Source organism: Hirundo rustica, chromosome 3 (genome assembly GCF_015227805.2).
Source record: "Hirundo rustica isolate bHirRus1 chromosome 3, bHirRus1.pri.v3, whole genome shotgun sequence".
NCBI lineage: Eukaryota > Metazoa > Chordata > Aves > Passeriformes > Hirundinidae > Hirundo > Hirundo rustica.
The window spans coordinates 1,328,932-1,352,418 of NC_053452.1; the positions used below are offsets into that span (position 1 = coordinate 1,328,932).

The 23,487-nt window shown below is 44.5% G+C and overlaps 1 protein-coding gene across 1 annotated transcript; it reads left to right on the plus strand.

The window, feature by feature from the left end:
• Positions 1-1,520: 1,520 nt before the first annotated feature.
• Positions 1,521-22,590, plus strand: MRPS5 (mitochondrial ribosomal protein S5). Its single transcript, XM_040060553.1, has 11 exons — positions 1,521-1,587; positions 3,086-3,223; positions 9,587-9,712; positions 10,034-10,267; positions 12,494-12,528; positions 17,634-17,724; positions 18,390-18,436; positions 18,800-18,857; positions 19,635-19,697; positions 20,650-20,786; positions 22,050-22,590. Exons 1-11 carry the CDS (start codon positions 1,521-1,523, stop codon positions 22,272-22,274), a joined length of 1,221 nt encoding a protein of 406 aa, XP_039916487.1. The 3' UTR covers positions 22,275-22,590.
• Positions 22,591-23,487: the final 897 nt, after the last annotated feature.

Here is a 23,487-nt window from a genome sequence, read left to right on the forward strand (position 1 = left end):
CTTAAACATAATAGTAGTAGTAGCAGATATAAGTAAACTGTTTAGTCAAGATAAATTCCAGTGAACATAAATAATAAAACCCCTGTTATTGATACATGGACTATCAGCATCCACTCTCTGAAAAAAGTGTGGACCACAGCCCAAATTAAAAGTGATAATAAAACCACAACCAAACCCCACACGTGCTCTAAAAGAGCACACCCAAGGAGGGGGCCACGCTAAACAGTTCTTTAAAATTATATAAATATACATAATAATCTATAAATACACAACAGGCTGATGTAAGAGAAGAATTTCTCCAAGACAGTAAGTGTGCTCTTGGCTAAATACCAAGCACGTGGCCGTTTTAATCCTTTGCTTTATTTCCATCTTCGATTGTCTTTTTATTAAACTTTTTAGATTTTACCAAAACCTCTCATTTTTCACAGGTAGGAGTGCCTCGCTCAGGTTTAGGGCTGGGTTCACATTTCAAAGATCTGTCCCAGGGCAAGGTTAAGTCGGCTTTGAACACATCCTTTAAACACTTTTTGTATTGCAGCAGCTTGTTGTGTGTTTAGGGACTATTATGTATATTCATACTTTTCTACAAATTTATATTTATATATCATATTTATATATTTATATATTTATATATTTATATGTTTATATGTTTATATTTTTATATGTTTATATTTATATATTTCTATTTCTATTTCCTAGGAATTGTTTAGCACGGTTACTCTCTGGGTTTGCTTTTTTTAGAGCACGCGCGTTTCTTGGCTGCGGTTTTAGTCTGTTTTTTGGTGGGTTTTTTTGATGTTTATTATATATATAATATTTTATATATTTATCTTTTATCTTTTCTATTTTTTAATTTATTTTTATTACTTCTAGTTTGGGCTTTGATTTTGTACTTTCTTCAGACGGCAGATGCCGACACTTGGCGTATCACTTGCAGTGTCTTTACCATATTTTTCTACTGGATGTTACCTTCACCAAACAGACACTTTATGCATAATTATATTAGCTACTACTACGCTTAAGTTTTGTTGCGAGCAGAAATAAAGGCAAAGTCATTTTCACGCCATATATATAGCGTTTATTCTCATATTTGCGAAACGCCCACTCAACGACGCGTGTTTACAACACCGGGGAACGAAGCTTTGACAACTCTTAAGGCGTAGTTCGAACGGTGAGGCACCGGCGGTGCTATAAAAGACGCGATTTAAAAGCATCTCTTGTAAAAGGCAGAATTCGGAGCCCAAATCGGGAGCGGGCCGGGCGCACACGGCCGGGCCCCGGGGCCTTGCCGGGGCCTTTCCCTCAGCGGCCGCCACCGCCCGCCTGCGGGGGTGTTACGGTGCAGAAAGCAGCCGGGGCTGGGGGACAGCGGCAGCAAACGCTTCGCTAAAGCGGCGGCCGCCGGCCCGGGCCTCTCTGCCCGGCTTTATCCGCAGCCCCCCTCCCGCCCGCCGCGCTTTCCCTCAGGCAGCCCGCGGGCCGCCTCACTACGGCGGCCGGGAAGGGGCGGTGGGCCCGCCATGGCGGCGGCGGTGGCGGCGGCGGGCCGGGCGTGCGCCCGCGGAGCGCTCCGGGCGGCCTGCAGAGGTCAGCGGGCAGCGGGGGAGCCCCGGCGGGGAGAGCACAGGGGCGCGCACAGCCCCGGGGGCAGGCGGGGGGATGCTCCGCAGGGCGAGGGGAGCGCGCTGAGGGCGGACATCCGTGTGCGGGTCCGTGCTATCCGTGTGCGGGTCCGTACTATCCGTGTGCGTGTCCGTGCGTCCGTGTGCGGGTCCGTACATCCTCTAACACATCCGTGTGCGCTTTGCCTGGTGTCCCTGCCGCCTTCCCCTGGATGTGAGGTGTGGGAGCGGCCCCCGGGCCTTCCCCGGCTCCGGGGTTTCGCCGTGGGGGATCGCTGCGGGCTGCAGATCTTCCTCGTCCTCACCGGGTAGCTGTGCCTTTGGAAACCCGTCGTTGTTTCCTTCCCGTTCTTTCTGCCTTTTCCCCTCGTTGTAAACGTTTTTATTCAGTAGGAATCCGAGTTTGTTTTCTGTAATATTTTTTTTCTGTATTTTTTCTCTCTGTTTTTCAATCCTCTTCGTCACTTTTCAGAACTCAAATGTATTTTCCACACCTCCCCCCCCCCCCCCCCCCCCCCCGTCACCGTGAAACACAAAGAAATCACACGAAGACAAGAGATTTCTGCAGAGGTTCTTCCGATCCAGCTTCCAGCTGAAAGGGCGGAGAGAAGAGCCCCCTTTGTTTATTCTTTTACTTTTATACATTTGTGGGTCTAGCAGAAGATTGGCTTTTTGGGGTTTCCACCCCTCAGCCTCAGTGGCCAGACCAATTGTCAGTTACAATTGTTTTCAGGTTAGAAATATGCAAACAAAGGACAGAGAATGAAAAACAAAGGATTTGTTTATATTACTTCTGTGGGAAAGGTAGAAAACTGCTCTAATATTCTACAGTAACTAAAAGATCTGACTCCATTTATGAAAATCAAAAGGCTAATAAAGAAACTCAGAAAAACCAGGGTAACACCCCCCCACCCAGTAGGAGTTAAAGTACACCTAGAAGGGAAAACATCTCTATTTTCTACAGTCTTCTAAAAACCTTCCTGCCTTCCTTTTCTTAAACAAAATCTTAGTAGTTAGTGAACTTCAGTTCTCTTTTTATCCTCAGGGCAATGTGTAATGAAGTGATGCCGAACTCTGATTAAAGCCTGAACATCAAGAGGGGCTGGAAAACAGATCGGTGGAGTTTCTTTAGTGCAAGGAAACATTTTCACAGTCTAGTCACAAGAATATCCTTAAAAAAACCCCTAACCTTTTCTTGCAGGTAAAGCAGGAAAAATAAAAGGCTGCTACCACTTCCTAATAATTTATTAAAATCACTCTAATGTGCTTGAAGAGTTCTTGCCTCCTTCTCTTCCTGACGTTTTCTGTTGCGATGTTTTCCCTCCCTCATTCTGCTTTGCGCATCGAGACAAAAGGCTCAGGTCTGGTTCCCTTTGAAAGTCGCTGGTTTTTCTCCCCAGAAAATAAAGGTTTTCAGGAAGGAAAGGTGCTGTCCATGAACCCTTGTGTGTCTTTGCTCGCAGGGTTTGCTCCTGTGGCAGTGAGGGGGAGTTGCAGCTCCTACTCCAGCCTGGCATGGGCTCTCCAGACACGGTGCTCCCTCTCTGCCCCCTGGACTGGGACCCTGGAGCAGTGCAGGAAGAGCAGTTTCTTCAATACCTGTAAGTCCTGGGTTGGGTAAAAAATGTTAACTGTGACAGGAGAGGGGAAGGAAATAACGTTCTGGAGAAGCACAGCGGTGAAAATCTGCGTGCACTGAGGTTTTTTTGTGTCTGCTGATGCGAATTTCACCCGTGCTTACCCTAACCTGGGGGATGATGGCTGTTTAAATTCACACTCAGGGCTGTGAGCTGAGATGGCTGAGGGCCTTTTTCACCTGCTTTTGAGGTTCCTTATGCTGTCCTCTAGGGGAGGAGAAGAAATGGTGAGGACACAATCCCTGGCAGAGGTGACTGCAGCAGTTAGAGAGTCGAAATTTGAATTGTTTATAACTCATAGAATTTAAGAGCTCTGCAAGAATCAGCCTTTCAGAACTGGTGGTCTCTTCCTGTTCTCAGCAGCTGGGTGACAGAATGCTGCATTTGTTTTCTTCCCGTCTGCTGAAGGAAAGGGCTTAAACAGTCAGGCTGGGCTTGCTGCTCATCTTACCCAGTAAACTTTGAGCATTGGCTGATTCCCAGTAATTGAGAGGTCTCCAAAGGCTTGGGAAAGGCTGCAGGGTGACCTGCAAGACTCTGCATGGAAAAGGCTTTCCGAGGATGCCACCTGCAGGAAAAACTCGTTTAGACAAGCAGCAGCAGGATGTGAATGTATAAGAAGCCACCCTCTGTTGTTATTTTGTTTATCTGGAATGAAGCGTGTAGCACCGCAAGTGATTGCGGCGTGATTAGGATTTGTAGGTTAGATTATTTCCTTAATTAGCCTTGTGTTCGTACTCACAAGCTCTGGAGGAGCTCTGTTTTACCAGGGAGCTTTTCCAGATGTCTCGTTAAATGACTGAATTAAAAATATTTCCTCGGATGGCATCCGTGTTGTTTAGTAAAAATTGATATGTTTAGGCAAACTGCCTGAAGCCATGGGATTTGTTTAATAAGATGTAACAACCTGTAAAAATGAAAGTGAACCTCCTTGACGCATCAAGCAGAGACAGCAGCCACGAGATTCAGAAGAATCAGGGTTTTGTATTTCAAAGTATTTTGTGTTTTCTAATTATTCTAAGGGAAGTAAAAAGCAAAACCTTCAGAATTCAAATGAGGTGGGTACAAGCAGTATAAATCACTCCACTGCTTCAGAGTGGCAACATTTAAAATGCAGATGTGACCATTTTGTGTGAAGTAGTTGTCAAGTGAAGTGTCAGCCAAATAAATGGCAAGGCTTTTTGACTGAGGAGGGTGACTGGGTTTTTCTCTCTCGTTAGTGGATGCTTAATTATCTTCCATCATTCCTTGGGGGATATTACCCTGCTCTTTAGTTAGTATCGTCTGTACCTTCAACGTAACTATTATTTTTAATACTTTGGTTAAAATAGAAGGAATTCATTTAAATAGGAGGAATTGCAGTTATCTCTGATCCTTACCCAGACAGTTCTCTCCTGCAGCTCTGACACAAAAACGTACACAGGGGTTTATTCTTGTCCTGTGACATAGTTCAGTGAGTTTTTAATGAAATAATGTAAAATTATCTTCTTATTCCAGGCTTATTCTTTGCCCTTTCCACCCTCCTGACCATGGGTTTTTGTAGTCTTACGGGAGTTTTCTTTGGGCTGAATTGTTCCTTTTGACAGCCGCGTCTAACTCAGTGATCAGAATTTAAAAATACTTATTTTTTTTAAGTTACAAAGAATTTTTCCTGAAGTGTGAACATCCCAGTTGACTAATTACAGAGCTGCCTCTTGCCCTTATCAGTGGAACCATCAGAAGAGTTTTGATGTTTCAGCATGAAGGATGTAAAGAGTTACATCTGTACAACTGCTTTTTTAATCTACAGCTTCTGCTGACGTTGTGCCAAGTTGCCAGTTTCAGAAAAGGTGAGATTCTGATCTGAGTGCACTGTGGAAGCCTGCTCAAGGTTTGCAGTTAAGTGGAGCTATTCCCTGTGTCACTGTAGCGCTGTGAATGAATCTTCTGGAATATTTTCCAGGTCTAGGGTTTTGTTGTTCTATCAGGACGCAAGTTTTGTCTCTGGATTTTGAGGAAAACGCCCCAAAACTTTCCCATTCAATCTTGAGGGAAAAAATTAGACCATAGATGTCTTTTTTTTCTGCCAACTAATCTGCAGTCCCGCCTAGACAAAATGTTCACGCAATCCACATAAATTGGAGCTTTTGCATTTTTTAACAATGTCGGTAAAGTTGAGATGAGGACGCTGATTTTGATGAGCGTGCCATGGAATCTCACAAGTTTGAAGTGATCCCTCTGGTATTAGTAAGCCTTTGTTCCATTTTTCTCTCATTTAACAAATCTCTTTGTGTCATCGTCTGCAGAATATTCCCTTTTGAATCGTGGAGGAGAGGAGTCGACCTGGAGGAGTTAAACATTTTCCATTAGTAACTTCACAAAGCCCGAGCAGTCTTGGAATTAAAGGCTTCCACTTTCAAAACTGAGAGGGAAATATATTAGAAACACAACTTCTCAGGGATAACAGATGGTATGAGCTGAGTTGACAGGTTTTGAACAGTGTATGAGTTCAGCTGAAGATGATTAAGGTGTATAAACCCCATCTTTGTTTTGGACGGTTCACTGCTGTTGTTTTGGAGTTAGGTTTTTAATGCAACTATGAGAATGACTCCAGCCACTCCTAGGAATTGAGCTTGAAGCTGAATGTTAATCCATGCAATTGGAAATGACATCTGAGTGATTCCAGTTGTGTTCAGCCACTGCAATGAGTTGTGGGTTTTGTTCAGATCTTAAATGATTCCAGTCGTGTTCAGCCACTGCAACGAGTTGTAGGTTTTGCTCTTAAGACAGCTGCTCTGTGTTTGAGTTTTCCTGGCAGCTTTACCCTAAATGCTCTGTAGTTAAGGGTGTTGTTGTTTGGCACATTTTGTAAAATGGTGGAGAGAGAATAGGAGATCATGAGGCCTAGGCTTTAAAATACAGTGGAGCACTGATTTTCCTCACCTAAGCTACTTCAGTTGCAGTTCTTTGCCAAATCCTGCTTGGAGTCGTTCACGTAGCCTGCTCTGTGCCAGCCTCTGTCCTAGGATTCTTTTGAGTACACGTGGAAAGGGAGCTGGAAGCAGGAAGTTCTTTTTTGGAATGCTGTCTGTGAAACAGCAGGGAGCTGTATATTCCTGCAGAAAATGGGAGAGCAAGGTTGAAGTCCTTCAAATCAGGAAGTGTGTGGGTCTAAGTGTGTTCAGCTTCTGGATTAGGTAAAAGGGGTGAGTTAATTAAGTTAAAGGCCTGCATCCAAGAAGATTGTGGTCATTAAGCAGCCGTGTATAGATTAACTTATCATTAAATTAAATCTGTTCGTTCGTATTTCATATGCATGAAGCAGGTTTTTTCTAAATCCTGTTTTTGTTTGGAGAGGGTGGCAGGTCCATGGTGTCTGGAGAAGGGATGGGGTTGAAATACCATACCTTGTAAGGTTTCACCTGTCAATAAAAGAGTGGATTCCAGGCTGAAGCTTGGAAGAGAATGTGATTGGAAAGACCTTCCTGAGTTCCTTAAGGTAATGCTGCTGCACAAATGTGGTGTTGGTGGGCAGCAGCAAGAAGCATGTTCATTAGAACGAGTTCTTCAGTCTCTTCATTATGTCAATATTAATGTCTGTGTCTCTGCTGCTGTGCTGCCGCAGGCTGTTTGTCACCAAAAGCCTTAGGAAAAGATTCCTTGTGTTTGAAAGGAGCGAGGCCACTTAGCTGTTTTACAAAATTGCTTTTCTCCTCCTTTTACTCCCTTCAGTTTTTCAACTTTACTGCTCTTTGTATGCGCAGCAGGCTGTGAACTCATCTTGCAGGAGACAAAGAAATCTGATTTTAATCCCAGTTAATGAGTATCTAGGATACTGGTTTCTTATGGGGCTTACAGTAAGTCTTTTAATACTTGTGGTTTAATATTCATCTGATAAATACCTGTCTCATTCCTGATATGCAGGGATAACAGAAAAAGACACAAGTCCAAATCCTTTCCAGAGTATTACAAATACCTTTTGGTACTGATAAAGTGAGATGTAGTGATGTGACACAGACTTGCACTTGGTGTTTGTTAGTGACCAGCTGCACAAAGCATGCTTTCAGCTCAGTTCAGTGGTGGATCTTCTTCTATAAAACAAAATAAAATCTTACAGATGACACTTTGCCCCCCACTCAGCAGCTCTGTGCTTTTGGGTAACTGACTGAAAATGTCCAGTGGCTTTTATGACTGCTTCTATTTTAGCTCTTGCAACGCCCTGTTTTACGAAGGCAAAATCAAAGAAGCCCATAAATCTCAAAGACACTGCGTATCTGCTGTCGTGTCTTCATCCCAGAGCATCTGTCCAAGTGTGGAAGCACTGCACTGCTCCTCCTTTCCCTCTGGAGTTATTTGCTCCAGTTCAAGCCATTTCTCCTGCCTGTGTGTGCGCTCACTCATCACCGTGGTGCTTTGCTGCCAAGTCAGGTTGACCTACCCGACACACGGGTTTTTATTTATTCTCCAGTGGCGTCTGTCACGAGCAATGTCCCCGTCTCTGGAACCTTCCTGGTGACAGCCTGTCCCTTTCCTATCCCACTCCTGTCACTTCCTCTCAAAATCAGCGTGATACCTCCATCCTATACAGAGCTCCGCAGCCTGCAGGCTCCTGATGTGTTTCGCTAAATGCAGCTGCTTTCCAAACACACGGTGGGATTATTGCAGGCTGATGAGATGAGCTGCACGTCGGGACCAAATGTGATGTTTTCATCTGGCTCTCATTTTATCCGAATTTGTGCAGCGCTTGAGGCCAGAGCTTGGCTCAGCCTGGCCTGTTCTTCGTGGATCTGTTGGCATTGAATGCTCTCCTTTGGTGCAAGGCAGTGCCCTTACTCTGTGACCTTTGCTGCTTTCCTCTCTTGGAGTTAAAGTGAGCTGATTGTGTGTATATTTGGGGCGCAGCTCAAAGTGCAGAATTTTTTTTTTTTTTTTTTGGCAGGTATTGCCAGCTCCAGAGTTGCTCTTTTCTCTTAGCTCCCTGTTGCTGCCCCTCTGTAGCTCTTCTGACCTTTTGTGAGGTCACCCAAACTCAAAAAACTGAGGGGTTGTTCCAGCTTAGAAATAGCCTCGCAAGGAAAAATAGAAGTACCTTCATTGTGAATCCGTGTTTCCAGGCTAGCAGGATTATCATTAACAAAAAAAGAAGAATTGCTAGTTACACAGTGTTTTCTGAATACAGTGAGGTGCTTAACAGGATTGATGATCAGCCTTCCACCTAATGGAGCAGCCCCATGGTTGACTTAGCATGAGTTTATTGAAAAATGTGTTACCTCCTCCCTTTGCTTTTTATTGTTCCCTGAAGAAGAACTGAAGTGAGGAGGTGATGCATTTTTATACAGGTTTTTGGTTGTAATCAGCTGGAAGGTTTTTAGCGGCTGACACTTTGTTTTTAAGCCGAAGCTGCTCCTGGGCTGCATCAGGAACTGATGCTGCCCCTCTGCCCAGCCCTGCTGTGGCCGGTCTGGAGTGCTGTGTCCAGTTCTGGGATCCTCAGGAGAGAGAGACAGGGAGCTCCTGGAGCGGCTCCAGCGCAGGGTGACCGACGATGGAGGTTGGAGCATTTGACCCTTCCAGCCTGGCCCCTCCTCTGGGATTCTGTGAAACCTTATCTATCTGGGGTTTCTTTTCACGTAATCAGTTTCTTTTTGATGTAGTTTTCTTGGTTTGGTTTTTGGGTTTTTTTTTGTTTTTTTTTTTGTCTAAGCTGCCGTGTGTCCTGTAGTTCCATCAGTTGGGTGAGCAGGAGTTTGCAATTAACCACTGAAGATGTTTCCTAATTCTTGTTCTCCTGTGCTGGGTGAAACCCCAAGGCAGTGCATGGTCCTGGCCACAGGCACTGCCTGAGGAGGCCTGACAGAGCCAGAGCTCTGTGATGAGTGTTAAATTAAATTAAATTAAATTAAATTGAGTGTTAATGTTAAAGTGTTTTCCTCCTTTCATTCCACTTACCCAGGCCGTGAGGGGGACATTGTATTTGCAGAACTTGGGAACAGCAGCAGGTTTACGTTTTGCTTAATTTTCTGTGGTTTGTGGCTTTTAAAGCAGGCCAGCCCTTGGATATTTTTAGGGGTGACTCAAGTTGGTTGTCATTGATCAAGTACTTCAAGGTGTTGCTGCTCTGAGTTACTAATGAATGATTTTCTTTTCATGACCTGGAAATTAATACCGTACTTGTTAGGAATTAAATCAGTTTAAATCAGTTCTGAAAAACCTTATAAAAAACATGGCTGTGTGCCTCTCTCAGTGCAGCTTTCGAATTCGGGGTTATTTTTTTGTTCAGCTTCAGTTTCCAGTGTAAGCTGTGCTCGAATATAACTTAAGGAAGTTATTTTTTTATTATTATTACAGTGACAGCTGATCAGCTATGGAAAGGAGCTTTGGCAGAGACTGGCGTGGGAGTAAAGAAAGGAAGAGGGAAGAAAAGGAAGAAGAAGCTGAGGAAGAACCTCAATAGAGGCCAGGAGATTGGTGAAGGTAGATTCACAAATACCAAGCTGAAGACATCTCCTGATGTTTTTGTGTATACTGTAATATATTTTTTCTTGATTTCTTAAGTGGACAGATTTCCTTTCTGTGATGTCAGAACTGCTTGAGATATTTTCTGTCTTCAAACAAAAAGAAAAATCTTGATGTGATTATTCAGTGTTGGTTTTGCTTTTTCAGATATAAATTCTGCATCGTAGAATGCATTTGAAATACGTGAGGTTTTTCCATTTCGTTGCATTTTTTTTCCCTGAGTGCAGAGTTGCAGTCCTAACTTGGAGCAAAGCATAATTTCTGTCTGTTCTCTTTAAGGACGCTCCGGTTTCCTCTGGCCTGGCCTTAACGCTCCTGTGCTGCAAACTGGGAAAGTGCAGGAAGTTTCCCAGCGGAAAAAAGAAGAACGAGAGAGAATTCAGACTGAAATTATTCAGCAGAGAGATATGTGGGAGAAGAAAAAGAAAATAAAAATAAAGAGAGAGGGAGGCTGGAGCGGGAAGTGTTGGGGAGGTATCCTTCTGAGTCCTCCTGACCCTGGTCCTAATGGAGGTGAGGAAAACCATTACCTGCTTCCTCTCCCCTTCGCCTTGCTCAGGGAAATTTGTTCAAACACTGCTGAATTTGCTGGAGCTGTCAGGAGATTTCCTGCTCTGTTGCATTTCAGACTGTATGATTTCCTCTGGGGTTACAGAGTGCTGTGCTGTGTCACACACTGGTACAGGAGGCTTGAAGGAGGGAAATGTTTTTCTGTGTCCAGCATCAGTTGTCCTGAGCATGAAGTACAGTCATGGTTTTTTATTATAGTTTCTTAAAGGGTCCTGTGGGATAAATCAATCTTTTTTTTTTTTCAATTCTAGTTCAAATGATGAAATAGGGTTAAAGATTACGTACTTTGAATGTAGCTTTTAGAAAAAGCTGCAATAAATAACTATCATAATAACAATGAAAGTTATTTTTTTATTTCCTAAGTATTCAATTCAGTGAAACTAGAGCTCTTGTATGTACAGCAGAGAGGTGACTATTTTACAGTGCTGTTATTTAGACTACTAGAGATCCTAGAGTAGCTTTAACATTTAGGAGCCTAATCTTTTTCAGCCAATTAAACATGAAAAAGACTTGTCAGCTCCTGTTGGGCTGAGGTTTTATTGTGAAGCTTTGCTTATTGCCATCTTCATGTACATGTTTATAATAAGAGGAGCTAAGAAGGACAGGTGGTATTTTCTAGCACTGTTTGCATTTCATTTTGTTACCCTAAGAGCAAATGTTCCCTGGAAGGCAGCAGTGTGACAGTGGGCTTGGCTGACTGTCCCTGAATCTGTCACTGTGAAAACAGGAGATTTGAGAGATGAATTGTCCCAAATTCCCCCTGAATCGGTGGTGGAGCATGGAGCAAGTGCCATGGTTCTAGTTCCACGCTCTGAACACCAGACTGTTGAGTTTATCCCACTAAAAGAGGTGACAGCTGTTGTAAACAGTGTCTATGCATTTGTGAACTTTACCTTCTGCTGTTTCTCCTTTGCCTGGTGCTGCTGATGGGGTTACTTGCGTTAAGGTTGGCTGTGTGGAGCCTGTTCTAGGCAGGCTGAGTTCTGCCAAAAAGAGGAAAGGGCACTGCAGTCGAAACAGGAGAATGAAGCTGTCAGCTTGTGTGAGAAACATGGTGGAGAAAAAGCAGTTTCTGCTCAGCATGCACCGATTCCCTTTTAACCTGCTAAAAATGTCAGGGATCTTCAGGCCCCCACAGTTCTTTCAGCACCTCTTTATTCTGAGGATTAATGATTTGCAGGGGAATTGGGACGTTCACTCTATGCAAAGCAGTGTCAAGGTGATGGGAGGAGCAGACCTGAAGCTGCCAAACCCAGAGAATCCTTTTGACCTGAGACTGTGGCATGGTTGGATTCCTTGGAGTCACACATTGTGCTAGCTAGGAGTGGAGAAAGGGCAGCATTTTCCACTTGCAAATCAAATTACTTTTCTCCCAAGTTTATGGGGTTTCTTCAGCAACTGAAGAGCTGCAGAGGGATTCATCTCCTTAGTGCGAGCTAGGGATCTAGGTTGGTGTAGACTGACAGATCTCTAAACTGTTCCTGACTGTGTTTATAAACATCTTGGAGGCTGTGTGTAAATAATGAACCCATGTTTGCTGAAGGGCCCCAGTTCTACACCATGACACACTTCCAAGCTTCCCTCCAGGATCTCGCTGTAACTCCACCAAATAAAAGTTTTCTGTGTTGTACTGGAATGGGTAAGATGGAAAAGCAAGAGGTTGTAAGGACTGTGGTTATGTATTGTTTTCTTTCATGCTCCCCCTTCCACCTCTGGAATTTCACAGAAGAGTGGGTAAAGTACTTGGAGTTTCATGGAATCAAAGAATAGGTTGAGTTGGAAGAGACTTTTTACAGGTCATCTCGTCCAAACCCCAGATTTCTTTGAATCCCTGTTAATTGTATGGTAAAAGCTTCAGAATATTCTGAACAATACTGGATGATACTTCAGTCATAATGGAAGTGACCCATCTGGTGGTTTTAGTGATTTACAGCTTTTACTCTGTGTTGATGACATTTGAGCTTTATTTGCAGCTTTAGAGCAGTATTTAGGGAAGAAGACAGTTTACCCTGCTGCTTCAAATTATTCTTATCTTGCATTTTCTGCTTCTTGCTGAGACTGCTTCATAAATTACAGCTCCAGAGAAGCTGTGTCCTTTTTAAATTTTGGGGTTGTGCTGACAGACAAAGTACCACAAGGAAATCTCACCCCCTGCTTTTCTCCCAACAGAAACCTATGAAGATTTTGAAACAAGAGTCATCGAGGTAAGCGCTGCAAATCTTTCCGGGGACTTTGAAGAATTCTCTACTGCTTCATCTTGACCTTGCAGTTATTTACCAAGCCTTTGCTAAGTCACAGCAGTGGGAATTAGTCTGGTTTTCCGTTTCAGCTGCATGACGTGTACAAGCACAGCCTAGGAGAGACTGAGTTACTTTGTCCCTTCCAATCCAGAGAGAAGGGGCTGTGAGAAACAATTTCTTAACAAAAAGAGCCTGATTCACAGCAGCTCCTTGTGTGAAAGTTTAAAGAATAATCAGGCAGGTCAGAAGCTGAGCTGCCCGACAGCTCTACTCCAGAAAAGTGTCTGAGGCTTCTCTCCTCTCCTGATAAATGTGCAAGTGCCTTCCTTGTCCTTGGTTCTTTCTGCTTTTTGCTGACATGACCATCAGTTGGAATTCTGTCCAGTGGTTTGGGTGCTCCCCAGAGAAATCCAAATCTTTGCTTGTGGGTTTTAGTATCTCCTGAGACGTGGAAAACAACGATGCTGTATTGTAATCTCAGTCTGGGTAATTAAAAGTCATGGCTTGGTTTCTATATATATATATATATATTAATCCTGCAGAGGGGGAAGATATTAACTATTTTAGGTGTCTGCTGCAAAAAGGATAAAAAGCAATGGATATAAATAAAAAGCAAGGTAAATTTAGGCATAAAGAATGACTTGCAAATGGGAATTTGAATACTGGAATGGATTGGGAGCGTATGGAACGTCTTTCTTTGGAGCTTTTTAAAAACAGGTTCAATAATCTGGCAGAAGGGTTGGGAAGACAAAATCTGTGACTTGTTAAGCCATTCTCTTATCTCAGTGGGGTTTTTGGAGTGGCCTGGGCCGCACCATGGGCTTTGATACAGCAAAGACAGTTTGGAGCCCTTGGCCTTCAGCTGAGTCTGTGTGTGAAGGCCATTTGTAGAAATGGAATTGCTGAGGAACTGCTGATAAAAGCAGTGATTTTTGTTCATAAAAGCAGTGATTTTTGTTCACAAAAGCAGTGCTTTTTGTTGCCAGGCCCTGCACAGTGCCTTGTGTTGCCTGAAGGGGCACGTTGCAGGGCAGAGGATGTTGTTCTGCTGCTGTGCCATGTCACAGCTGACTCTCACTCTGGATGCTGCAGCAGGGGACTTTGTCCTTCTGTGCTGGCAGAGTTATTTACAAACAGCAAAGCTGAGTGGCTCTGCAGTGCTTCCATGTGCTACAGAAATCTGTCTCAAAGCCTGATTGTGTTTGAGTAATAAAAAGGCTTTTAGAAGCAGGCTGGGGCTCTGCTGTTACATGAGATTGCCACAGATGAGAACTGAGGGAGTGGAATGCTTTTGCAGAAAAAATAGCAGCAGCAAAAATTTCTCTGTTCAAACTCAGCAGTGAGCTCCAGATAATTGAGTCTTACAATTTTCTGGTAACGAGGACGAGCTTTGAAATAAATAGAGCGTTTTAGCATTCCTGGCTTAAATATGTGAGAGACGTGCTGCTATTTCTGGATGTCTTTTCCATTCTCTTCACCTTCACAACAGCACAGGAGATTAAAATAATGTTTGCTGGGAAGCTGTGCTTCACAGCAAGAAACTCAGAGCCATTTTTAAAGGGCTGCCTTATGAACAAAGATATACTAGGCCCTTTCTGCCGTGATTCTACCACTGAAAAGGCTGTGCTATTTTGCTGGGAAAAAAAAGAGAGAAGTTTCTTATTAAAGTGGTTTCTTAAAATGTAGAAACAGAAAAGCTGTAATTTGATTTCTCCTGGCTGAAAAATAGAGCATAGACAAGCTCAGATTTTCATGTCAGCTAGAAGGAAAGTTGCCATAGAGAACTTGGGTTAACTGTTTCTTGCTTTCCCTGCTAGCCTAAGGCACATTTCCTGCTCTGCTCCTCTGTTAGAGATAAGAACAAACTCTTGAAATTGGTGGCAGTGCTTAACTGGGGTCTAACATAACCTAATCACAGTGGCAATTAAAATCCACAGGTGCCATTATTATTTCCACTGGAAGGCTTCATTTCATGTGTCATCGTCCCTCAGATGAGTTCTTCTTTCCTTTTTCTCCAAAATGAACGTGATGACATAGCAAAAAAAAAAAATTAAAAAAAAGAGTAGCCTACATGACATCCTGTGCTGTCATTGCCTTGTAGTGCAATTCAAATTGGAAAGTGAGAGCCTGTGCTCAGCAGGGCCTGAAGGCACAGAACATGAGGTCAGTGGGGAAGATAAAATATAAATTATGCCCTTTGCAAAAGACAGGTCCTAAAGGGGTTTTGTCCAGCGCTGAAATTGCCTCCTGCCAGTTGTGAAAACTGTGATCGCTTGGTGATCACTTACTGATTTGTTCATGCTTTTTTTTTTTTGTTGTTGCATTGCCCATTTCTGGTGAAGGCAGCTTGAGGAATTGGCAGGGTCAGGGCAACTTTCCCAGTGTCAGGACAGCTCTGGTTCTGAGCCAGATGGTCTGGGCATGGTGCAGTCAATTTTAAATAAACAAAGAAAGCCACTCAGAGGTTTGTGCTGGAGAGTCCAACTCAAGCCCTGTCAGAAGTGCTTTTCTTGCTGCACCCTGCTCTGGTTTTATCTCACCCCTTGGGGAAGTGTTGGGATCGAGGGCTCTCATCCCAGCAGGGGATCAGCCTGTGCAGACACTTCTCTGCACGAGAGCAGCAGAGGAGTGGCAGTGCCAGGAGCGTGCCCTAGACAGGTTCCTAGAAATCACCACCAGAACGGGATTTCTGGAATTCCCAAGGGCTGGCGGGTTGGCCGCTCATTCATGTGGCTTTGACAGAAACAAAACCTCCAAGGAAATGTTGGATCCTGACCCTTTTTGTAACCCACAGCTGAAAGCAAAATAACCTTTAGCAGCCTGTCTTTGAGTGGAACTTACTTTCCTTTCTCCTCTTAATAAATATTTGAAGTGGTTTCCTTTTGGTTTGGAGGTTCTGCTCTTCCCTCAATCCTAGAAAGAAAGCTGAGTTCTGCAGAATTTCACCACTGGATGGTGGATACGAGGAGACAGCTTAATCAATTTGAGGCACATTGGGATTTAGGTTGAGCATGTGTTCAAAATTTTTTTCCTTTCAAAATTTCAGAACCAGTCTAATTTGAGTGGCAAGCTGATGACGGGGGCGTTGTGTCTCAGTTTCAGTCACTTTTCAGAGGCTCTGCTGGTTTAAGAGTGGCACAGAAGCTCCTTAAGCGTGTCTTTATTGCCACATGCTGGAAAGAGAGAGGAATAATCCATGAGCAGTTTTCTACAAACATCACCTCCTTTATTTTTGACGTGCTGGCTCTATTTTTGTCTCAGGTACCTACTGAGATTGGCAACAGAAGATGAAAGTGTGTGCAGAGCAAAAATAGTATTCTCTTGATGCTCCCTGGGAGATGACTCTGCTTCACTCTCTTCCATTATTATTTTGCATTTTCTTTAAATAGCCCTTTCACCCAGGCACTTTCATCTTCTGGGGCGTGGTTTTTTAGCTCCTTCCTGTCAGCAGTGAGCTTGAACAAAGAAAAATTGGAATAAGCAGTTGGCAAGGCTGCTATTTCTTCAAAGTGCTCTCTGGAATGTGTGGGCATTAATTAAATATTACATGAATTGATTCCATATTATTCCATTAATTTAATATTATTCAGTATTGAATTAAACAGCATCTTTATTTTGATGAAAGCAAGGTGAAATTTTGGAAACCCTAACCGTAATCTCTACCTAGTGAAGGAATTTTGGGGTGGGGGTTGTTGGTTTTGGGTTGCTTTCTTTTTCGTTTGGATTTCTTACGGTGAATTTCAGTAAGAATGTTTAAACCATGACCAGGTACTTTCTAATAATCTTCTTTCAGATGTTTAACACCACAACCAGAGTGGCTCGCTGAAGGATCACATCTTGGGAAAAGGGTTTTTATATATGCTATGTGTTATCTTTTTAATGCATTACATACAGCACATAAACTGTCTATATTTAAATAAACATTTAGTTCAATGTATAGACAAAACCAAGGGAGCTGGGACAGATGGACAGAGGGTCTCAAATTAGTCCCAAAACTGGTTTCTCTCGCCCAGTGTGCAAGAAGCCAGTGCGCACACAGTTGAGCTGTGTGATTTATTCACGGTTCCGCTCCAGCAGGGGTGCCGTGGGTAAAGCCGGCACACTGAAAGCCAAAAATAGCAGCATATTTACACAGTTTGATTATTTACAGTTCTGCATCGCGGACCTACATCAGTGCTCGGCCGAGCTGCTCCTTGCTTGGCTGTGTCTCGGCTGGGTTTGAGGGTGCAGCACACTCTGGATTCACGTGTGGTGTTAGGGGCAGCCTCAGCGGTGTGGTTTTCACACCAAAGTGAGCCAAGTTCAGCAAAGGACAAAATCTGAAATGTTTCTGAACCCCAGCAGTCCCAGGCTGCTTTGGGCTGGCGTGTGCCCAGTCTCTTCCCTTGTCTCATCATTTCAGTGACCTTTTGCCACATCCTGCATTCTCCAGGTCAGGTTGTCCCTCCCTGTTTCCAGAACATTCTCCCTCCCACCTTACATCTGTCTCTCGTCCGCTCTGGGCTGTGTTCGGCCCTGTAAGGTGAAGGGCTGTGAAGCAGGGACTTCCTTATGGAGTCATGGAATATCCTGAGCTGGGAGGGCCCCACCAGGGTCACTGAGTGCAGCTCCTGCCCTGCACAGGACGCTCCAGGGGTCGCACCACGTGCTCCTGTTAATTCTGGAGCTGTCCCCACTGCCCTGGGGAGCCTGCTCAGTGCCCAGCCACCCCCTGGGTGAAAAACCTGTTCCTGATACCCAACCTAAACCCCCCCCGACACAGCTTCAGGCCATTTCCTTCTTCTTCCCCTCTCTTAAATGGAATCTCCTTTTCAGCAGCTGTCACCTCTGTAATGACAGGCAGATTTCAGTCCTAAATTCCAGTTCACGTAAAGCGACGACAGACCTGGAGCAATTTCTGAGAGTGCTTCTAAAACAGGTTAAAACACGAGGGGGGCGCTTCAGTATCGGTGTCACTTTCTCAATATGGGTATTACTTCCCATTTTTTTCCCCCCATGTTTTTTATCATGCAACTGACTATTTGGACCACGTGTAATGACAAGGAGCTTTGTGTTGTGCTTTTCTGCAGGTGAGAAATGTGTTTTGCATGAAGGCAAAGGAAGGCAGGAAGAAATCAGTGCGTGCCCTCGTGGCTGTGGGGAACGGCAAAGGGGCTGCAGGTAGGTGCATTCACTGTAGCACAGGGTAACTTCTGCTGATGCTGTGTTCTCCGGGAGCTTTGGTGAGGCGGCTCTCTTCGTGGTCAAGCAGAGTTTTGCTGAACTTTGCTGATAATGAAAGAGTCAAGGCCTCGTGTGTTCCTCCAGCTGAATTTCGCTCGCCCTTGGGAGTGGAGGAAAATTTATGAAGAGAGGGGAAAACTCTGAATAAACTCTTCCTGCCTCTTCTTTGGGAAGCTTCTGCATGGAGCATGTTATCCCTGTAATCCAAATGTCCTAAATGATGGAACTGAAATTGTGACAGGCTTTTTTTTCTTCGTTCCCTTCTTTATTTTTAAACAGAGTGGACTGTTTCTTTTGTCTGAAGCAGTCACCACAGCTCAATTGTTTGAAACAAAGTTTGGTCAAACACACCAAACCAGCTTAAGCCTTAATTTTTTTATTTTTTTTTCCTTTCCCAACAAGCAGTTGACATCCAGGTGTTAGGTGTTCGTAACTCCTGAACTGTTGGTGATTTTCTCTGAACCACTTTCTGGGTGTGATCTGTGCAGTGCAGTGGAAATTGAAATGCTGAAGGTGGCTGTGAAGTTGTCTGGTTTTTTCCCACTTCTCTTTCTGAAGATCATCTGTTCCTCAGCAGTAAAATGCCTCTTTCTGTCTTGCAGGTTTTGCAATAGGGAAGGCAGGTGACAGGACGAATGCTTTGAGGAAAGTACGTTGATTGAAGTTTGTTTGGTTTTTTTTTTGCTTGATGACAATTACAAATAATTCCTACCTAGGCTTATTATTTCCTAATAATCAGTATAATTTGTAGTCTTTGCAAAGAAGTAAGTGCATGTGTTTGTCTGTCCTGATACAGATAATCAGAATTATTTAGGTCGGAAAAGCCCTTTGAGATGATTTCCGTGGAGTTTAGATGTGGCAAATCTGTTCTCCTAAGTTGTTTTTCTCTTTTTTTTTTTTTTTTTTTTTTTTTTTTTTTTTAATACCTAATTAACTGAAGAACAATAAATTGCAAATGCTTAGCAGAAGAATTCAAGGAGAAAAAAAAATCTTTTCTGCTCTTCTTCTCTAGGCAAAGAATAAAGCAATAAGCTCCTTACACTTTATAGACCTGTATCAGAACCACACAAGTAAGTTTTATTCTTTCAATCTAAGCACTGAATATGCCTGCAAGAACTGGTTGCAGCTACTTGAAAAGCATTAAAAAAAAATGTTAAATGAAGTTTTTCTGATCTGATGCATTGGATTTACAATTCTTGCCAGCCTGGTCTAGTTGAAGGTTTCCCTGCTCATTGTGGAGGGGCTGGACCTTTAAAAGTCTCCTTCCAACGCAAACAATTCCATGGTTCTGTGCTGAAAATTTGGATACTTAATGCAGAGTATTCCAGGCTCTTGATAGCAAGCTTAGATCTGGTCTGAGTTTGAGTCAAGGGAGTCAGATCCTGTCAGGGCATTTTTCTTTCCAGTGACCTGCTGTGCTTTTCCCTGGGACTCCATCCTTGTGTGCTGGCCTGGGCTGGAAGGGTCACCCTGATGCTTCCTGGGAGTTTTTTTTCAGTGTTTTGTATGGAAAATCCAAGAATGCTGATGCCTGTGGAGAAATCTTCGGTTAAAAAACAGATTATCAAAAAAAGATGAGTTAAATTGTATCGTGGGAGCTCAGTTCAAAAGTTAACGAGGCTCACTGGGGGCACCCCATCCTGTTTTTCAATAGTACCATAGTATTCGCAGGTATTTCAGCATTCCTAATCTATTCCAGAAATTTACCTAGGCTAATCCTCCTCTTTAAAGAAGTCAGGGGAGAGGAAAACCAATTTCACAGTTCAGAAAAAAAAAAAGGGACTAGCTAAAGCTTTTCTAGAAAGAAGAATTTATCTGCAATGCCTTTTTTTTTTTTCCCTGTCCAGTTTACCACGACATCTCTGTGAAATTCAAAAGGACAAAAATCCGCATGAAGAAACAAAACAAAGGTAATTAAAGAAGTTTAAATGTTGAAGTTTTAATAATTATTACTGGTATTACTATTGAGTGGTATTAAAATTGCTAATATTATTACTGGCATTTATTTGATGAATTTAAACTTACGTAGTGTCTAGTCTACCACGTTCCAGATGTTGAAAATGATCATTTTTCTTTGGAAATACCTGCTGTGGCTGCCATGGCTTTGCCCTTGCAAATAGGGAATTGTCCCTTTGACACTGGTGGGAGCTCCCTGACTCCTCCTAAGTGTGATTCCTTCAGCTGTGAATTGCCTGGCTGTGGACTCCAGCCCCTGGTGGGTTTGTACAGAGCTATAAATTCTCGCACCCCTCCCACTCCAGGTCTCCCTTTCTTTACAGCCTTGCTGGTTGTGAAATCAGTTTGATCTTCCTGGTTTTGATCTTCCTGAAGTTTCCTGACAGCTCATCAGTTAGGGGTGTGATTCTTTTCTTTTCCTTGTCTCTTTGGGGTTTTTTTTCGGATCTGTGTCTGTGTATTTTGTTTCTGGTTTCCCCTTTCTCCCTCAGTTTGCTAACTGGCAAGGTCTCCAATCGGATAACCTGACTAGAATAAACATTCTAGGGCTTTTCTGCAGCTCTGCAGCCATCTGGTCCCCAGGGTGAATTTCTTCTCTGTGTCCTAAGGTTTGCAGTTAATGCCAGTGCAGTGCAGTTATGCGCTGGAGCTGAGGTAATCTCCATCTCGGTGATGCAGATGGAGGCAGATGACACACAAACCTCTGCTGTGTTTGTGGAATTTGAAATGTGTTTGTACCTCCTTCACTCCGTGCCACTGAAATGGTGATAGAATGGAGCTCATTCCAGCTGCTGGGCCAGGAAAAGGGAAGCGATGCCTCTGCACAGCCCCTGGAGCCGTTTTTAACATCTAACGTTCTAAATAATCACGCAATGCTCATTTATGGTCGGGTTTTTTTCCCCCCAGGGTATGGTCTGCATTGCCACCGAGCCATTATCACCATCTGCAGGCTGATTGGCATTCAGGACATGTATGCCAAGGTCACTGGGTCTAAAAACCTGCTCAACATCACCAGAGCTCTCTTTAGGGGCTTGACCCTCCAGGTGGGTGCACTCCCAGAGCCCCTCAGGGATGGGCACAGAAGGGGATGGGTGCTGCAAGAGTTTGTGGGCAAACAGTTTATATTCCAGGCTTGAAATGAAGTAATCTTCCACAAGCAGCAAAGGGGATAATTGCTCAGCAGTTTTATGGAGCTGTGCAGTCAGGAACAGCTCTGTGTGACTCTGCCTGCTGTCTGCAGGGGACATCTGAACCCCAGGGCTTTCATTTGCTTTTGGTGACTGCTGAAAAACCCCCAGGCAGAGGGAACTGCCGGCCAGGTGTGGTTGCTGCTGCTTGTTTGTGCTCTGAGCTCTCACTGCACAAGGATTGAAGCCCCAGATGCTTTTCTTGCTGCTGTGACTGAGATCTGTCAGCGAGGTGGTGGTGTTCCCACGGGTGGAGGTGGCTGAATTGATGGAAAAGCTCCAACAAGCAGCATTTCATCCTTCTCCCTTGGACTACCAGCCTCAGGATGAGCCAGCCCTTTGGGAGTTCCCGCTTTTCTCGTTTGTTTGCGGTTTTGGTGGCTGCCAAGGTTCAGCTGCTCCCATTCCCAGGCCAGCCCTGCAGAGCTGGAGCTGTCAGGTCTGTCGCCCTGTCCTGGCCAGTTCAGCCTCAGGAGCTGAGGGGTTGTGATCCTCTTTGCCTGGTGACAGTCACAGATCTCACAGCCCAGGGCAGTCAGGCTTGAGCAAGTCTGGCATTGTCTTTGCAGTCATTGTCTTTGAGAATCTCGCACAGAACGAGCAGAAGAAACGCCTGCTGTAGAAATTACTGCTTTTTTTGATGCTTTTTCTTCACTGCTCTGAATAGGAAAAAGTTCCTGTCACCTGTAAGCATTTACTCTGTAAAATCCGAGCGTTATCAAAGCACCTTGTAGGCAGGGGAGAGGTGTAGTTGAAAATAATGTTACGTTTGTATCTTTACGTTATTTAACACCTGTCTGGGCAGTAAAGGGGCGCTTTCCTGTTGTCGAAGCCAAATTTACGTCCACATAAAGACATAAAAATGTTCCAGCAGGCATGTTAATGAGCAGGCTCCGTCTTTCCAGAAGCAAGTTCCTCCGGGACGCCGTGGTAGGGCTAATCAGTATCTCTGAGGTCTGGCTAGCTGAGTTTTTACCCAGTTAGATAAGCCCGACGAGTCACCTCATTTACACAGCGTTTATTAGCGAGTTGCTTCCTGGGGTCCCTCTCCCCAGAAGGTAGATTTTGACCCGAAGCGAAGCCACCCTGTGCATCCTCGCTTTGCTTTTGTCTCCCCAGGAGACTCACCAGCAGCTGGCAGACCAGAAGAGTCTCTACGTGGTGGAGTTCCGGGAGGAGCAGGGCCCCCTGCCCATCGTGGTGGCCCTGCCCCAGGGGCCTGTCCGTGAGGAGCCCGAGCCTGAGCCCGACATTCCAGACACAAAGCTGGAGTGGAGGGAGGTAAAAGAAGCCCAGGGCATGCTGAAATCTCCCTGGGCGAGCGTCAGACGGGCGGCGTGCTGACGGCTCGGGGCGCTCCGTGTCCGCGGCTCACAGCCTGGCCCGGGGCTGCAGGAGCAGGGCCGCGGGAGCTGGCGGTGCCATCGTGGCACTGCTGCCGTGCAGGAGCACTGTCTGCTTTCCCACAGTTCCCCTGAGCGCTGTCTGAGGGGATTGTGCAGGTGGGAGCGCTCTGAGCTTTGGCTTCGCGCCTGCGTTCAGTCCCTTCCAGAGGATGGTTTGTAATCGGGAGCTCCCGTGTTCCCTTTCACAAGCTCTTGGGGAGCTGTGGAGAACACAGGACTGTGAAGGCAATAAAGAATCACCAGAGTGGGTTTAATTTGGGCTTGTTTAAATCCTTTTTTTTTTTTTTTTTTTTTTTTTTGGAAAATGCTGGTGTCTGGGAGATGCTGAAGCAAGCAGCAGTAGTGGCAGTGGATGTGTGCACTCTGTCTCACACCCCTGAGGCTCAGGGGTAAAATCCTGTGCCTGTCGTGGCATTTCCCCAAATGCCAAAAAGGTGCTTGGGCCACCTCCTCTGTTAATGTGGGAGAAAACACCTTAGAAATCCTTCAAGACCAGCCTGGGAATTTACAGTTGGAGTTCGGATGTTAATGACAGCTGATTTCAGTGCAGGTTTCTAAAAACAGCACTTGTGTGTATACAGACAGGCAGGGTGAATTTAATTGAGTTTTATGCCGCTCTTGCAATGAAAATTCTAATTCCAAGGCCATGCCTGCTGAGCAGTGAGATGAAGGGGGTTTTTTTTCCTGTTTTCCAGCTCAAAACACACCTTCAGTAATGGTTGCCAGGTGTTCGGGTTGCCAGGTTTCTCGTCAGCAGCACACCAAGCTGCTGTTGGGGAATGTGTGCTGGCATTCAGCCGAGCTTAGATCCCTACATAAAATTAATCTTTTATGGCTTTACTGTTCCCACAGGTTTGTTCACTTTAACACTGGGGTTTGTGTAGATGTTTTACCCAGCACACAGATTGCTCCCCGCTCACAAACACAGTGAAATGAGAAGCTCCTTCGTTTTCCATGGAGCCGGCCATAATTTTCTATTAAAAATCAAATTCTTCTCCTGCAGTTCAGGAGAAGATGGAAGTTCTCCTCCTCACTCACTGCATTGCTGGAGGCAACGTGCAAATATTTGGAGAACAGTTAACATGGTGGTTAAACCACTTAGTTAAGCAAGAGCAATCAAGATTACAATCAGGGCATAGTTAATGAATACG

What these genes read in the sequence shown, in the direction of transcription:
- MRPS5 (XM_040060553.1), top strand. Translation starts at nt 1,521, where the DNA reads ATGGCGGCGGCGGTGGCGGCGGCGGGCCGGGCGTGCGCCCGCGGAGCG. An exon ending in GAACGGCAAAGGGGCTGCAG is followed by an intron (nt 17,725 to 18,389) that starts GTAGGTGCATTC and finishes TCTGTCTTGCAG; the next exon opens with GTTTTGCAATAGGGAAGGCA. An exon ending in GGACGAATGCTTTGAGGAAA is followed by an intron (nt 18,437 to 18,799) that starts GTACGTTGATTG and finishes CTTCTTCTCTAG; the next exon opens with GCAAAGAATAAAGCAATAAG.